Source organism: Drosophila novamexicana, unplaced genomic scaffold (assembly GCF_003285875.2).
Source record: "Drosophila novamexicana strain 15010-1031.04,08,12 unplaced genomic scaffold, DnovRS2.1 tig00004555-arrow-pilon, whole genome shotgun sequence".
NCBI classification, from domain to species: Eukaryota; Metazoa; Arthropoda; class Insecta; order Diptera; family Drosophilidae; genus Drosophila; species Drosophila novamexicana.
Window position 1 is genome coordinate 3,285,113 of NW_020825052.1, and position 18,445 is coordinate 3,303,557.

The 18,445-nt window shown below is 39.5% G+C and overlaps 1 protein-coding gene across 4 annotated transcripts; it reads left to right on the forward strand.

The window, feature by feature from the left end:
• Nucleotides 1-349: 349 nt before the first annotated feature.
• Nucleotides 350-17,194, forward strand: LOC115770400. 4 transcript variants are annotated; one of them, XM_030715653.1, is made up of 6 exons: nt 350-1,030; nt 14,876-15,077; nt 15,137-15,244; nt 15,684-15,848; nt 15,912-16,012; nt 16,082-17,194. In XM_030715653.1, exons 2-6 carry the CDS (start codon nt 14,963-14,965, stop codon nt 16,541-16,543), a joined length of 951 nt encoding a protein of 316 aa, XP_030571513.1. In that variant the 5' UTR covers nt 350-1,030; nt 14,876-14,962; the 3' UTR covers nt 16,544-17,194. The 4 variants fall into 4 exon arrangements, with proteins under 4 accessions (XP_030571513.1, XP_030571514.1, XP_030571515.1 ...); XM_030715654.1 differs by having other exon boundaries at nt 350-1,013; XM_030715655.1 differs by having other exon boundaries at nt 350-760.
• Nucleotides 17,195-18,445: the final 1,251 nt, after the last annotated feature.

The window sequence follows — 18,445 nt, forward strand, 5'->3', positions numbered from 1 at the left end:
TACAAGTTGCCGCAAAAATGTACATATTCTCGTTTAGCAAACGCAAAATTTTTGATTTAAATTTAAATGCTTTACTTTACTGTAATATATGTCGATTTGTGTTTCATTGCTTCAGCGTTTTTTCAGCATACAGATAAGGAAAAATTGGCGCGTTTACGGAATTTGATTCGATTATCGATATCGTTTGATCTGTTAATAATAGTGTCTTAACGTAACAGAGCAATATTGCGTTTTGCTCTTTTTTGCGTTAACAGCAAGCCAAAGTCTATAAAAAGCGCCACCTGTTAATGTTACGTGTATGTAACGTAAGACAAAGTTTGCTTTCAGAAGCATAAACAACATCAACCGCGTCGGACGTGCATTGCGCGTAACAACGAATTGTTAACTTTATTTAAGTTAGTAATAACGAAATTTAAAAAAACTACATTTGAAATGCTTATCGACAGCGTACAGTAACAGAAATTCAACGCCAATACAAATGTGAGCAGCATGCAAGTAAATACACATTTAAGCGGGCTTAAATCAGTAAACGTCTCGAAAAGTTGCCATTTAAGCTTGGCTTTTGTAAATACATAGCCAAATACATATGCATGTATGTATGTATACAAAAGTGTAGCTTGCCGGGCTGTGTTCGTGCGGTTGTTTTTCAATATCGTCGCCGGTGAAGCGGTATATTTGATTAGTGTAAGGAGTTAAACGACACGCTTTTTATTGCTTCAGCAAAAGCTAAAAGAAGTGCAAAAAGTATCCGTGAAAAAGTGTAAGCCGTAAGAAAATTGACACATACACACATAGTCGTACGCATACATGACGATCATTCAATATTGCTTCTTCTTGCGAGACGTGTTGCTCCCAAGCTTACCTGGCTGTGCATGTGTGTAAGAGCGCGCGAGAGCTGCTGTATGTGTGCGTTTTTGTGAGAGAGCGACAGAGGCAAGCGAGCGGAGTCAAGCTTTCAAGTTAAAGTTCTTTAGCTTGCGTCGGCGTAGCGTTGGCAGCAACAACAGCAACAGGTTAGACTTGTCTACAGGTTGGTTGGAATTTTATTGCTTGACTCTTTTGTTTACTTTTGCATGCATTTGCATTTTATTTATTAACATTGCCAATTAGAATTGTTGCGAAAACTCGCCGAGAATTCCGATAAGCGTCGCGCAAGCTTTTAAACGGATCTTGTTCGTATCTTATCGAATATTCTTCTACCTGCAAAGCTTTTACTTATCAAATGACTCAGTCTCAAACGTTCTTCTTGGATCTCAAGCCATCCTATGGTCTCCATTCCTATCCCCAAAAGCTTTTGCTGACCCGCTCAAATTTCAATCTTGCAGCATAAAGCATAAATAACACATACATGACTCATACTTATGTACATCCCACTTCAATGTACAGTTAAAGCTTTAAAGAGAAGCTCAAGTGAAGCTTTAACATTAAATTTTAAATATTTTATGTTTAATTTTTACATATTTTTGTTTCCTTAATCTGAGTGCAACTCGCGCCAATTCTTTTTCATGTTTTAAGAATTCTATAAAAATGGAGTCTATTAGGTAAATTGATAACATGTGAAGCTTTAAGGGGCGCCATCTCCCACTCTAAATGCTCCCATTTCGGCGATTTTGTGGGTCAACCGTTTGGATAGGTCATCCACATGACGAGGGCTGCACCCATTTTGGCCAAAAAGGCAAGAGCCGAGTTGTTAATTAGCTTTTAGGTCAAAGCTAAGTGCGAGTGCGAGTATCTAAATGCGACCTTTTAGCCATGAAAAGGAAACGAAATTAAATGTGAATCCCTTGCGTGTTTGGCCAAGATAACAAGGCACAAGACAAATTCTGCTCTGTTGTCTAAATTATGGCCATGGCTAGGCGGCATTTGGCCAAGGTTAGATTACAATGACAATATGACGCTCGAACAGCTGGGCACACCCACACCTGGAGTTCCCATGAGCTCACTGTTTCGCGTTTTCTGTGCGGTTTTTCATGTGAAAATGCTTCTGTTGTTGTTGTTGTTGTTGCCACCTTTGCCCCATTTAAATTGGCAATTGCCTTTAGCCGCATTTGGCGACAGCAACAAATTTTAAGTTTTCTAATTGCTTCGCGTAGAAGCTCATTAGGAATCACAGTTGGAAAATTTACGGCTCTTATCACAGTGCAAATTTTCACAGCAGTTGCAAACTTTGCATTCAGCTCCCCTTTCGCTCCCCCCCTCCCCCAAACCGATGAAATTTTGTTATCGTTGTTGTTGTTGTTGTTGTTCGTGCACTTGTTACCTGCCGTGACTGAAAGTCATTTAAAATGTTTTAGTTTGTGGCTGGCGCTGTATAATATAATTATTTATAAATGTTCAGACTTCCCCGGCGTTTTCCCAGCTGCAAGCTGAAAAAGCTATGCAAATTTTTAACAACTCTTGTGCATGTGCAGGCCCCGCTCCCCCCGCACCCTCTCTCAGAGTAAAGGAGTTTGCTACCTGTGTAACGAGTCCGCCTGATAAGGCGGTTTAAGTATATGTATATATATAGCAAAAAGAGGTCGAATGGGGGTTATTACCTTCGAATTGGTCGGGCATTGCACGAATCGAAGTGGAATAGCAAAATGTTGGAGCTCTATCCCGACATATATTGATCATACTTTTATATAGCTTTGTATATATTTATTGTCCAGGCCCTGTTGACCACTTTAGCCGAGTTAAGATAGAAAGAGATAAAGCAAAGGACTTTCCTAACCAAATCTATGAAAATTGCCGCAGGATTGGATCAGTTTAGTATAAAGTCTATATAGCTGACGTAGCTTGTATAGCTGTCGTGTATTTGAACAATCTTAAATTGAGTTATTTTGTGTTTTTTAAAGGTATTTTATCTGTTTTATGCTTGTAAAGTTTTTGGGTTCTATGATCTGCATATTAGATCTATATTGAATCTCCGATTCTCTGCACCTTAAAGATAGTCTTTTTTCTAAGGTTTTTAATAATATTTTCTTTAGTCTTCTTTATAATCTAAGATGTGAAGTGGAAGTAAGTGGGCAGCCTAATCTGAGAAGATTGTACTCTTCTAATTTTAAGACTTTAAAATTCTCAGATTTTCAATGTTTCAATTTTAAAAGTTCTAGTTCAAATAAATATTAAAAACTAGCTTTCATATGGAAACACAGACGGACAGACAGTTAGACGGACATTGTACAAAACCAATATACTCTTTTTCACATAATGAACAGCGTATCGGAACTTGTATACGGGGAAGACTTGAAGCTTTGGCCGTGACACGCGCTCTTCCGCAGACAGTAAAGCAGCCGAGTTCTTCGTTCTTCAGTCTTCGTTCTTTAGATATTGGCACGTCTGTGTGTCTTATCGCTCAAATTACTGAACATGTTTCGCAGCGTTGGTTAAAATATGTAAATGTGTTTTTTCTTAATCCAGCAGTTGTATGGAAAAGCTTGTGAGGACAAATATGTTACCCAATTAACAGATTCTGGCGCGTCTTAGAAAACGAGGTGCATTTGGGGCAACTTAACTGGGCCAAGAAACAGCGGGGCCTCTCAACTTACACTTCAGCTTTGCTTCTTCTTTTTGTAAGTAAAAGTGTTCTAGTCAGTGCACGACTAGTAGATACCCAGCAAAATGCCTTACTACATACGGCTGTGCTTCTTCAATCTGTTTTCCCATTTTATAGATCGTGATGTGCGAAATTCTATTTCCCAAATATTTCTCTAGATCGTGATTGGCCCGGCTTTGCCTGCTTTCTAATGTCTGTTACACAAACTTGCATAACTCCAGTATACCCTTTATTTTTGGCCTTTTTCAATGGGAATATGGTATTAAAATCATTTCGTTTTCAATGCACAATTTGTTGGAACCGGTTTAACTGTTAGACACACACACACTCATACGCACACACACTCACGATCGCATGCCGTTGAAGTATTTTATTTACCAAAAACTGAGTAAAAAGTAGGTGACGTTAAGCACCGTTAGCCCTGCTATAGCCGCAGCCAAAGCCACAGTCGCCGTCGTCGTCGCCGTCGCCGTCGCAGCCAGGCCAACAACAATACAGTCCAAACTGGTTGTTGTTTTTTTTTGCCTTTGTTTCGTTCGTTTTGTTCGCTGCGCTTCCTCCAATGAATAAAACTACGACAAAATTATGAAGAGACCCCAAAAAACGAAATTTGTCTGCGCTGCATAGTGAAAGAATTTTTCAAGTCTACCACGCCCACTCCCAACATGCGACATGCGACATGCGACATGCATACATACGTGCATGCGTACATGTGTGTGTAGTAACAGTTTACATTGAGATATTTACATAACCTGAGAGAGCGAAGAGAAGGTTGAAAAGCTTTGGTTGACTGGCTTAATACTCGTAACAGCAACAACAACAACTGAACGCGTCACACTTGCGTGGCCAGCTTTTGTGCGAATGTGTGGGGAAAAGAAGTTGGGGCAGAGAGAGAGAGAGAGAGGAGCATTGGCACGCATGCATTGCCCGCTTAGGCGGCAGCTTCATGGCCATATAAAATGAGAAGCGACTGCAACTAGTTGAATGCAAATTTTTGTATACCCTCCCATGATCGCGCTCTCGCTCTAACTCCAGCTTTAGACGTAGCTGTTGCGCTCGTTTGTGTGCAAGTTTCGTAATTAAGGGAACGGTAATTGAGTTTCAAAGCATCGAGCTCTATGTAGACCCCTGGTGTGGTTCCTATCTCTCGGCTTATTTGGCTTTATTTGCTGCGTTCTCTGCTTTTTAATTGATATTTATGCAGCTATTTAAACACACTGCGAAAAAGAGTCGAGCGAGAGAAAGAGAGAGAGAGAGAGAGAGAGTGAGAGGCGGAGAGCAGTGAGGGAAAGGCTGCGGCTCAGCGATTCTACACATTTATTTCGTGTGTTGTTGTTGTTGTTTGGCTTTGTTGTTTTGGGGAAAGATAGAAAGCTTGTTGCACTTGGTTTGAAATCAAAACGGAACAAAAGCAAATTGAAATTGATTTGTAGACAGGAAATTAACTGGGTTCTATTAAAGTTAATGGAAACAGATTTGAATTAACAAGTGACATGAATCATTAGGTTTTTAAACATTCGCAGCTTACTTTTTACATTTTATTTAGAATTGAAAATCGAACATAGAAAGTAAGCAAATATCTAAGCTCACTTGCCTTGCAGCCAAATATCGTAATGTATTTACTTTAATCAAATGATAATGTCTTAGCCACAGCAATTACTACGCTCTTATCAACTCATATCATGCTTTGACGGAACTAATCACAGAGTACATTTTTAACAATCGTGGAAACAAACAAAACTGCATGTCAATTACTTAGAAACTCACATAAAAACCCAAGCCTGACTTGAAGCAATCAAATGGGATTGTCAAACGACTACTAGATACTCTATACGCAGTTGCATAATGAGCATCAATATAAATTTGAGCTAAGAAAAATGACATCACGCTATTTTATTATTTACAAAAGTCATATGACCTTTTCAAGCCGTATATACTCCTAATTAGATGAGAGTATAGTGTATGCATTCAGAATAAACAACAGCAATTTGTATGCAATCGTCGAAGCAACGACGAGTATAGCTATGAGACTTGGGATTGGCAGAGCACTATCGTCATCAAGTTGGAAAGTCTAGAAATTGCGTGAATCACGACAGATAGTCGTAACAGCAGACCCCAAGAGAGCGTGACAATGGGAACACGTTGAGGAGAAGGTTAAAAACACAATTGCAATCACAATATATTAAAAATATGAAAGGGTAGTCGTTACTGTTTAAGCTAATGAATTGTCAGACAGCCCAATTATTCGGAACTTTAATACATACATATACTCAATATTCTTGATCTGTGTAGAATACACAAATACACACTCTTTTAATATGCTAGACATGTTCAAACACCTGGGCCGGACGTCCATATTTATTGATTTGCTATCGATAATTATCGATAATGAACATTTGAACGTATGAAACGTATAGAACGTATAACCATATATAGGTCATTAGGCTATTAAAACTTATATAATTGCATACACACTCTATTTAGTTGAAACCCCAAAGCATCTAAGCTACTTTAACCCATTTCGGTTTCAATAATTATACTCGATAATAAGTCAACAATTTTTAAGATAATATTTCACCAACCCACCGTGCCATCAGACTTGGCGATGTGCCAACAAGCTTGAGCTTATAAAAATTATAAATTAATTGTACAATTGACCCTATTAGTTAAACGAGTAAAAGCTGAAGCTATGCGCGTACAGTGAGTGCCAGCACTTTTTGCTCTTGTACTCTTTGAGTGCTTTGAATAATCGAATACTCAAATACGACCACGACCATCAATTTGCTCTGTTTGCACAAATAGATATCTTTGGGCAAGTTCTGCGACTTGTCACGACCTCACCAAACATTTTTTGGATGGCTCCCTTTGAAGATCGCGTTGATTGCCTTAACTAATGAGTTTCGAACTGTGACCCTGCTAAACATAACTAACAAAATGTTGCAAGCGTTTGTTACAGTAATCGATGTTGCAATAGAACAAAAAAATAAAACAATTGAGGGAATCAATTTATACTATTTGCTGGAATAAGGTTATTCGGTTTTGTTTACTTCTATGCAAATTTATATCTTACGCTAGACAAGTAAGTGCTGTTGTCGGATACTTGACAAGTAGTGCAGGGTATCTGCAGCTTGTAGATGCTTTAGCCTATATGTTGAAATTGGAAATTACTTGGCTTAAAAAGTTATCAGGCCTGACTATGAAACGTCGCAAATCCAATTAGAAACGTAGATTTAAGTGTTCTAATTGGGCGAAATGCGAGACAGTTTTTAAAACTCTACAAGGCTATTTATTATAATGTTATTATAATGTAATTAATTGCTTGTAATAATAATGAGATTTCCACTTACTTTGTACACAAAAGGTTCTAGCTTTAATTAGTGCACTTTGTTAGGTCTTTCTTTGTAAAAGAGTAACAAGAAGTCCCGCCATATTTATACTTATATTGTCCGTTTTTGCAGCTTCTTTTACTTTTAACAAACTCGAAAATATTCGTACTCTTCTCAGATATTCACGGTCAAGGTTATTAACCTGAACCGCGGCTCAGCTTTTTACGAATTTCTTATGCTCACGAATCGCAAAGTCAAATTATGTATACGCAGCGTGAGACGCCGGCAAGAGCAGGCGAAAGGGGTAACAAACACATTAATAATAAAATTAAAATATGTATATACGTGTGTATGCAAGATATGGCAAAAAAAACAAAAACGCAGAGACAATAGCAACCGGTTCAATAACTGACAACTGAAAGGCATAAATTGAATTACATTAAAAGGGCAGCGGCCAGAAGATGCGTATGCTGAGTCAATCCCCATTCCGAAATCCACAAATGATGCGAAATTGTTGCTGATATAATTGTCAAAAGTATTGGCTCCGTAGTACTTGTGTATTTTGTATATACACATAAGTATCTTAAAGTTCTGGCGGTCTCATTAGTATCTTGTTCGCCTGCTTCCATTCACGAACTCTGCCGCTGCGGCACACAATGAAAAACTCGTTTCCCGACGAAAGTGTACATAAATAAACATATCAAAACTCGATCATGATCGTCGTAATTCCGTTGTGTGGGAGTCTAACCAGACGACTTTTCTATGAATGCAAAGTTTCTTTAACCATTGTACACACTTTTGCACCGCATTTGAATTCAGCAGTTGCTAATTAAACTAGCACAAGTTAGAGTTATTAAATACGCGTATTATATTATGATGATGAAAGCAAGGCCTAACTTACGAATAGCAACAATAATAGATTTGAATAAAGCGATGAAGGGAGCAATAGGTAGAATAAAGCTCTTCATCTACTTCGTGGTAAATATAAGTATCTTAAATATAAGTATCTGGCCAGGTTAGTTCCAGATATTTGGCGAGACTTGTAGAGTTGACTCGGAAATTTTCTTAGCCATACAAGAAAGGTATCCACATTTGATTTCTTAACAGTTGTTGGAGTAAATATATACCTATATCTATATATATATAGCTTAAAGCAAGTGGGCTTAAGGACCTTACCATACTGCATCTGCCAGGTTGTTAGTGTCAGGTAGTTTTTCTTAGAAAGTTTTTAAAGGTGACCCCCAAGCCACACTCTAAGAAAAGCATGTTTAATGTCAAAGAAATCTATCCAAACAAAATGTATATGAATAATTTATTATAATTTAAATTAACCCTGAAGCTTGTATTATATTCAAAAATTTTTTGTTTTTTCGCAATAAGAGAAAACCCCTTTGAACTTACACATATTAACAAACAGTGTAAACAAGCCCGTTGCAAAGCTACTGTAAAAATCTTATCAATGCAGAAATCTTTCACACGTTGCCAGGGCAGGTGGCTGGACCGCCCGTCTTCAGCCCGCCCCAATGTCAGCTCCTGACATTGTTGTTCGTGTTGTGTCAGCTGATAAACTGCAAGATATTTTACACCCACAGAGAAACGGACAAACAAAAAGATACTGAGGAATCGCCTGGCAATTAGTCAATGGCCGACGGTTCTCCAAAATGTTTCGATACAGAGATAGATCACGTGCTCGGCCGTTGCCAGGTGTAAATCCAGCTAAAACAACTCTGGCAACTCGATTTATGATTAGCATAAAGTTAGTATTTAATAAAGTTATTGGATACTAAAACCGAATTCAGCAAGTAAAAAACATGTCATAAAAACTAGTTTGAAAACAAAAGCATTTGCAATTAGATCTAAATTGAATACTCATCTTGGAGTATCGAGTCATCTGTAAGTATCGAAATGCATGCTCGCTTTTGAGTATTTTAATTGTTCAGGTCTCGATACTTCCGCTGCGTGGAAAGCAACAGACTTTTTTCCGATTTCATTTCAAGTTTCGATCGTTAAGCTCTGGTCTGAGCTTGGAGCTTATTGTCATCCAACAGTTGGCTGTTAATTAGAAATATGGCAACAACTTCCGCTCGATAGAGTTGGAAATGAAATCAGATGTGTGTTACCTCTCTTCCTGTCCCAGCTTGTGACAGCGACAAAAGCCAAGAGCCCAGGCTAGATTCTCAAGCTAATCTACAGCCCAGCTTCAGCTTGTGGCTTCTAAAGGGAACTTAGGTAGCAGCTGGAGCAACAATGTCGTGGAACTGGGTCACTTAACATGGGCTGCTGGCAGTGAGAAAACATGACAGCCTACTTGGCTGTAGGGGAATCTATGGCGGTTGCTTAGCCCATCTTCAGCAGTGTCGCTGTCGTGGTCGTCATCACAGTTGTCGGTTATGTTGTTTTATAATTGTTGGAGTTCTTGTTTGATTTGTAGTTACCACATTGGTTTCGTTACGGAAGCTGTTGACGTCTGACGGGCAGACGCTGCGGCTATTCAGCGCTTCTTTTCTTCTTTGGTTTTCACGTTTGACTGCATCGTGAAAAACTTTTACTTTGTGATGTCTTCAACACACTGACTATATTTTATTTGTATACCCTGTTAACTGTAAGCATATATTGAAAAGGGTATGCTCATGTTTTAGTTTTTCTAAATAAAAACTACACAAAACCTCTTGCTGCAAGTTTAATTCATTCATGTGTCTATATGTCTTACGTTTAAGCTAACTATATTCAAATTTATCTGTGCGCATCTTAAACTTGCCTAAAGAGCATCTCCTAGTCGAACAGTTTTCACAATTGCAGCGTCAGACGTAAATTTGTTGTGTTTTTGGTGAAAGTTTTTCTTGAGCGCTTTTTAGGTTTTAAATTAAAACAGCTGCAGAAGTAACTAAGCCGCCCTTCCCTCACCCACCTGTGCCTCGAAAGGTGCATTTCATAGTGTCACTTGATTGTCTAAACTTTTTGCTGCAACTATTTATCTTTCATTATGACAACTTGGACAATAAATATGCAAGTTGTGTATACAATCAAACTGCCAACGCCCTCAGCGAGAACACATTGACAGGCCCAGTACGGCTGAACAACTATCTGCCCCACCACCTCCAGTTTATGCCACATATGTGTGTCGCTGGCAACGGTGAGTCTCTTGGTGACAATAGCTTTTGTGGCTGTCACATGTGGCCTGTCTCAGACAACAACCCCCTCGCTCTCTCTCTCTCTCTCTACTTCTTCTAGATGGTCTATCTTGTTTTTTTTTGCCTCATTCATATTTACATAACATGCGTTGAATTTAACTTGAAATGGGTTTTCCATTCCTCAAAAAATTTAATTTATTTGCTTAAAACGTTCCCAGAAGAATGCTTCATTTATGCTTGTTTTTAACTATGTTCCATAATAATAATATTATTATTAATAATATTAATAATAAGTATTGTCACTTCACAAATATAAGTATATTTCCCTTTATGGGGCAGTCCTATCGATTATGTTTGTCTGTGTGAGTTTTGCAAATGCTCGTATTAACACAATTTATGAAATTGAGAACACCCAAAGTGCTTTGCTTAACACCCTGGCTGGCCCCCTGGCTGATGATAATGGTTATAATAATGGTGATGACGATGACAATGTCGCTGGTGGCCCGTTGTCTTTTCATTTAATTTGTCCGCGCTAATTTTGCGCTTGATCGGCAAGAGTCACACAAAGAGTCAAGAGATGCTCGGCCTCGGCTCGGCTCAGTCGATTCAATAAAGTCATTAGCTAAAGTGGCCAATGCATTGGGGACGCGTGTGTGCGGCTCCAGTCTCGCCGGCACACGGCTCGCTGGCTTGGCAAATAGAAAGTGCAGCGAGGCGGCGGTTGCGTCTTCACGGCTTAGCCCCCCTTCGGCTGCCTCTGATGCAAAATGCAGGCAACACAACAACCAACAAACAAACAAACACACGCAGAATTAGCAGAACGTGTCCATGTCGATGCATACCTAATGATTCCCGGCTGCTCGCTGTGCGAACGGCGTACGGTTTTCTGGCCATAATTTTTTGTGCTGTCTGTGCGGGGCAAACGAGCTACCCAACTAAAAACATGTGGAAAAGGCGGTAAATTGAAGAGAAGCCGGCCGGTTAGCGGTCTAAGACGATTTATTAGTTAATATTTAGTGCAACAGCGACAGGTGAAGTTTGGCAACATTTCATAAGCATATAACGGGTTGTTTCAACTATAAACTAGGTACAGATGAAAATGACGAGGGAACTGGAAATATATTGGCCAGTTATTGGTCAAAGACGATAAATTAGTTCACAATAATAGCGAAACATCCAAGTGAAGTTTGGCAACGCCTCAGTTGGAGCTATTTCTCAAAGAACAAATACGATTTGTCAAGTTTTTCAACTGTGCAAGAGCATTTAACAGCTCGAGTCGAGTAAAGACAAGGTACTGAAGGCAATACCGGTTGAATAAATCCGAAATGCGAATTTTGGCAACAGTGCTTAAGTAGCTATAATTGTTGGTGGAACTAGAGATATGCCTGCTGATAAATGGTCACAGATTTATTAATTAATATTAAATGGAGCGCAGAATTGTGAGATTTGCAACACCTCAATTAAGGCTTTCTCTTGAAGAACAAATCCAAAATGTGAAGTTTGGCAACAGTGCTTAAGCAGTTATAATTGTCGCTGGAACTGGAGATATGCCGGCTGATTAGCTGTCGGAGATTTATGAATTAATGTCAAATGAAATACAGGCATTATCTCAACTGAGGCTACCTCTCAGAGAGCAAATTCTAAATGTGAAGTTTGGCAACATTGCTCAAGTAAATAACGGGTCAGGAACATGAACAATAATGTAATGTGAAATGATGAAGTTGGCTGCTGCGTAACTCAATTACGAGCAGCTTTTGTCAAGCAGCTGCCGCATATTATGGCTCGCTCTTTGAACCTTAAAGTGTTTTGCCAAATAACCGCAAGCTGACTCTTTGCAATTTTCCCAATTTGCGAAGTTTTCCAAGCGAAGCTTGGATGTGGCCATTGTTGCTGCTGTTGTTGTTTTTGTTGTTTTGGGTGTTGTGGCCTAAAAAGTTTGTGCACTTTGCCATGGCAACAAGTGCAAGCAGTTGGGCACACGGGCTGGGAGGCATAAACAATGGCCAAGTCGCGTTGCCAACTGAAACCAAACAATAAACAGAGCACGATTCTGGCGAAAATCAATAAATAGCTTTAGGCTGAATGCATTAGGCATAAGGCGGGCCGCGACGGCTGGCGAAGCCTTCTAGGTTAGACGTTGCGCCCCATTTGAATGTTATACAAGTAATAACCCCGCGTCCGAGTTCGACTTCGACTTCGAGTTGGAGTTGGAGTCGGAGTCGGCGTCCAAATGCGAGTCTCGCGACCGCGACACGTTTTGCCATTTGATTCCCAGGCAGACCGACAAATTGAAGTAAATTTCCTGTTTGCCTGCCTTTTTCTATTTGCTGACCCAATTTCCGCGGAAAAGCGACTTTTCATTAGTCCAAGTTACCTTTTATATAGGCTTCGGCTTTCGGTACGCCTTGGCTAACAGATTTGGCGCATTTGATTAAGTGACGACTGTATTTTTCTTGTTCCCTGGCTTTTTGGGGCTGTTGCCTTGGCGCTACTTAATTAAGATCTGATGAAAATGGACGTCAATTGATTTTCTGTTTTTGTTTAAAGCAATGAGTTAAAAGGGACTTTCCCTTGTTTTGGCAGCGCAAAGAAAACTCTTGGAAAATCATATACGTAGGCTTATCAGGATAAAAGAATACGTGTATTCAAGATACTATTTTTGGAGATGTACTCGTGTTAATGTAGGCTATAATTTATGGGGCGTCCGAATGCTGTCCCTGACACGACACCAACAGCAACAACCCACACGATGTGGCTGCTGCCAAGTGGCGGCAGCGTAGCCGACGGCCCGACGGCCCGCTGACAATTACTTGGCCGAAACGGTTGAAAACGTGTTGGCTACTCAATAAGCAGCATCTACTTGGCATAACTCAGCTCTTGCCACCTATACCCCTGCCTTCTATGCCGCTTGGTGGCTTGACACCAACGCGCCGCGTGTAAATCATATAGGCATAAATGTATGCACGGCACCTCTGAATCACGCGCGGATTACCAACAACAACAGCAACAACAACAAGAAAATCAAATGGCCAGCAGCGCTATAAACTGCCCTCGTTGCCCACACAAAGCCAAAGCCAAAGTCGAAGGAGCTAACACGGTTCGGGCTCTTCGGTAGGGGACTTGGAAATTTATGCAAGTTGAAAGTCGTGACACAATTGGGAAAAGTTCATTGGCTGACTTCGGCGGGAACTGAGTACTGAGTCAGGAAAGAGCTGGCTGGCCATGGGCTATGGGCCATAGGTAAGGCTGGCCGCAGGGCAGGGTCTATTGATCTATCGATCAGATGAGAATGGGGGCCAACTTGTCATATGTTCATGTGGCATACACAAATCTCCGTGGCATGAGAGAGAACCTTTCGAATTTCGACAACCTGTTGCCTGCCCTCAGCTAAGTAGAACGCCGCACAGTTATTATAGCTCATGGTTCCACTCAAGCGACCATAGACCGGGAGGGAGGGGGTCTTTCAAACGCTGGCGAACCAAGAAGCAGAACCAACGGCGTGTCTTTCGCCGGGTAATTTAAGAAGCTCGCCTGACTTTTTGCATTCACTTTATTGCCGCTGATGATGTTGGCTGTCTGGTTCAGGTTCTCTATTTACCGCTAAGAGCAACAAACAGCGACGCCGGCTTGAAGTTGGACACCCAAACCGCCCGCCCCGGCTGCAAAGACTAGTATTTCTTGGCACTCTTCGCTTCGTGTTTGTTTTTGGCGCTGTCTCTATTGCTGTATCGGTTCTGTCATCTTAAGTTTCGTACTAGTTTTTCGTTATGCTCGCCGCGTTATGTCACTGAAAGTTGAAGAACTTAATAAAAATGTTTTGTTTAACGCCCCTTTGGATCGACATTAACTGAGTTCATTAATGAGTTGGCTAATGCTACTGTAGTTAAAATCAGAAAGTCGGCACCACAGCGTTAAATGCGATAGCTTTAACGTTCTTCAACTTCTCTTTTTTACCCTAGTCAGTAATTTTGGCTATAACATGACCGATGGGGTATATATAGAGGCCATACTTTCTTAGCTAAGTAAATTGAACCAGAGGCATGCCCTATGTTGGTTCAACGCTTGCAAGTTCTGTAAAATTTGTAGCTTATTAGATTTCTGTTCTTACATAGTTTGACACTGAAACGTGATACACATATGTTACTTGTAATTGGCATTTAATGACAGGAAATCGGTTTATTATTTAAACGGCTTACTTAAAAGCGCAAATATTTGTCATGCATCTTAAAATGTCACAGAATTGCGACAACTGTGCCATTCTCTGGCAGTTTAAGTACAAATATCTGTTGGGTGCACACCCCACCCATACACACACACACACACAGCACACACCGTCCCACAGTTACGTGTGTATCGAGGCATCTCCATATCTCACAACGAGCCACTTCTGCGTAAGCTTTTCCGCATTTCAAGGTCAGCGGCAAGTAGCTCTTTGTGTATGAATGAGATCTAATTGTTCGTCTTGACGCTGACAACCGGCTCATGGGCTTTGTATGACTTATGTGCATTTAAAGAAGAGCCAAGTGGGCCACTGGCTGCTACTTACATATATAATCACAATGCCAAATATTGGATTGCATTTGCTCCCACATTAAACAAGAAAATGCCAAAAGCTAATCAGGCGACGACTGGGAAATGGCTGCATAAATAGCCAAATTGGATAGTTAGTTAACACATCATGAGCTGAGAATAAGCCTCATTGTGCACAGCCCACAGCACCGACCGCCATATATGATATATTGTGCTTAATTGACACGTTCCGCAAGAAGCAGAGAATATTGTTTGCATTAGAAATACTTTGCTACAGCTGAAACTGAAGAATGTTTAAGCAATTGGTTTTACTTATTGTCGCATTATGTTTTTTGTCATATTTTTTGCAGCACTTTGGCTCTTTGATACCCTGGATCTCAGTCTTTAGCGGGCATACACCAGCAAGTCATCGTCTTCGTTATGCTGTACAGTAAAATATGGCAACGTCGACACTTTATGTTGCTGGGGTGACCTGTTTGGGGTTTGTGTGCTTTGCCTTGGCATCTGTCGCCATCGGCATACCCATTTGGGGTTACTACGACAGTCCGTCGGGTGAGTGCCAATTGACTTTTAAATATCATTTATCTCTATTACTGACACTCTTCCCACAGGTGGCTATGACTACGATCGCGGCTATTTTGGCCCCTTCAAAGTGTGCAAGCAACTGACTTACAATCGTGAGAAATGCGGCAACGACGTCTCCAAGTTCAGGCTGAGCAGTAAGTACAATTTTTGATCAATCCTAGATGCGACTATCAGAACCCAAAGAGACTTAAGTACGAGAAAGATTTTAACCGAAAACTGAAAAAAAAAAAACAAAATATATAAACAATAAAAACTTTTGCATTTGTTCCTCAGTGCTTTATTAATGTTATTAAAGTATATTTTCTTCTATCGAACATCTGATTAAATGCCCTTTTGTCCTTTTGCCTGATTCACGGTTTGAACCAGCGCGTCGGCTAAGGAAGCAATTTTTTAAGTTCTTTGAACTCAAGTTGTAAACCTAGGCTCATCATATTAAAGCGGATTTTAGCTATGATTATTATGTATTATAAATTCCAATTAAAGTAGGACTAGCTTAACTACAATCTGATTTCTTGAGCCCCTTTTGCTGGCATCATCGAGTATTTAATATATTTAAAATCTCATTCTATCCAGATGCGGTTTTTGTCAGTGGACTCTTGGCAGTTGGCAGCTCAGCGGTGCTGGGCATCTTTTGCATATTGTCAGTCATTCAACACGCGATGATATCGTCGCGGGAGAAGGTTGTCATGTCCTACACATCGCTGGTCATTGTCAAACTCATATTGGCCCTGCTGGGTGGTAAGTTATTGCCAGGCGTGCCTGTCAGGAATAACTAAATAGTTTATTTAATTGCGTTGGCAGGTTTGCTGGCAATAATAGCCACAGTGCTGTTTGCCCTGCAAATCGATGAACAGGAGCGTTTCGGTTTCAAAATATCGCGTGGCATATCCTTCTATCTACAGGTGAGCACTTTGGCAATATTATATGTGATCGATTTGTTTGACTTACAATATATTCTTCTTGGCTTGCAGATAGTTGTGATTGTGTTGACCATTGCATTGTTTGTTGCCGCTTTGTATGACGTCATTTTCTCGCGCAGCTCTGGTGGCGATCCAACAATGGCGCTGGACGCTTCTTCGCCGGCTAGTGCCACCACCTTCAACAATCCGGGCTTTAAAGAGCCCCGTAGCCGCAATGGCGTCTCGGTGACAGACGCCTCGGGAAAGCCATATAGCGGCATACGAAATGGAGCTGGAACTGCCGGCAGTGTGGCTTCTATGAGTACCACCGTGACCAGCGTTTCGAATGGCTCCACGCTGGAGTCTGTTACCCGTTCGCCACTGCGCTCCAGTCTCAAAAAGCCACGTCCAAGGCCCGATCCAACGCTGGGCATACAAAATCCAGGCTATTCCGGATCGGGCAGTTCACCGCCTATGCGACGCAATGGAAGTGTGAAAAAGGTGCGCATTCAAACGCACAGCACGGAGGTTTAATGGCGGGTTTGGGGCAATTATTCCCAAACAGTTACGATTTTCGACAAGAGCATCAATTTGAAATAAGAACGATAACAAAAACAATTACAAAGACTGTGTAATGTAGCAACAACACAAAACGGCACTTCAAGAAACACAAAACCAATGGAAAAGTTTCAAGATTTTCTTTTTATAACCAGAAATTGAATTAATATTTGCATAAACAAATTGTTTTCATTTGTCTTCCGCACAATGCCGCAATGTTTTCTAAACAAAGGAAGAACCTTATTTTCATTTAAATTCTGTATATGAATTTTGTAAGCAACGGTTTCCGTCCAAGGGCAAAGTCAAAGTAGTTCATTTAATTTCCATTTGACATGTTGTTTGGTATATATGATTTAATATATTGTTAACCATTCTTCAAGTGTCCTTAAGACATATGCCCAGTCCCTCCACACGCTACAAATCAAATAGAGAGTACTTTAACAACTTTGTATCAATTCAAGATACAGAGATCATTAATTTGCAATGTAAAATATAAACAATTGTTGCTAAAGTTACCACATAAAAATACATACTACAATTAAGCTTGTTTGTTTAAAAATACGTTTAATGTTTATTACTGTAAGTTACAGATAAAATAAATTAAATGCAAATTAATATAAACTATTAATACAATTAAAAGTTAATAAAGATAAAAAGCCAAAATTGACTTGATTTGAGAGTTTTGCAAATTAAACTTTTGAGAAATGAATGGTATGTCTTAGTTGTGCTTCTACCATGTTATTCCATATAATTTCACTCATATCCAGTAATAACTGAATAATCAGTTTTTAGAACAAATATTTTGAAAATTTAAATAATGAATTAGGTTTTATATAATGCAATTATTTGGCTTTCTTTCTTTCGCACTTACGCTTAAATAAGAACAAAATGCTTTTGAGTATAGAATTAGCCAGAGATCAATCATAGATCAATTTTTATAAACTAGTCTAGGTACTTAAGAAAAGGATATTAGAAGCCACAACGATATCTATACATACCTATGTATACATAGATATAACGCTTTGAATAGAATATTAGGCTTTTCTTCATTCTTTGGGAAATACATTTTTCCCAAAAATGTTTATTTGAAAAATCGTTATAAAATTTCTCATTTAAAAAATAGTGCCTTACTTTGAAACGCAGTGTAACCTAATCGTTAAAAGTTTGTGATACCAAATCCGACAATATTGTATTTTATAAATACTAACTATACAAAAAACAAGCGGTTCTGTACACTAGCGACAAGCAGTGTGTTTTTAGACAAGCTGTTAACACACGCAAGCAGTTCTTAAAGTAACTGTTATATTAAGCTGACACATATTTTGAATTTATGATAGTTTCGAACTTAAAATATTTTTTTCAAATTAATATCTCAATATTATTTGGGAGCTTTAGTAGTATTTTTAAGCTATGAGGATATTTTCTAAACAGAACAGAGATTAAAGCAAAGGGAGAATCGGCTTTTAAATACCCTGGCGATCAAATATGAGATGTGCAATATATTTATCCACAGAACAGAGATTTAAGATATACAAAGTTACGACAAGAAAGCTGAGGAACGTATTCTTTAAGTGCGTTACGCATTACGTGGCAAGTTAGAATATGAGTAGAGCAATTTTCCATATAGTAAAGCCCCTTTCACCAAGCTTACCCATTATTTAATAAAGTTCAACAACTCTTAAAATGAATTAATACATGTTAATGCTGAGCCCCTGTCACAAAAATCATTCAAAGCTTTAGCTTTATCAATCTGCAAGAAAGGCATTCAATTATATTTCAAAGTAGAGCAATTATTAACTGCCGCATTACACAAATGCTTGCCCAGTTTGTAGGTGGTCAGCCTATGACCTCAGTGGATGCCATCCAGATTTTCCTTTG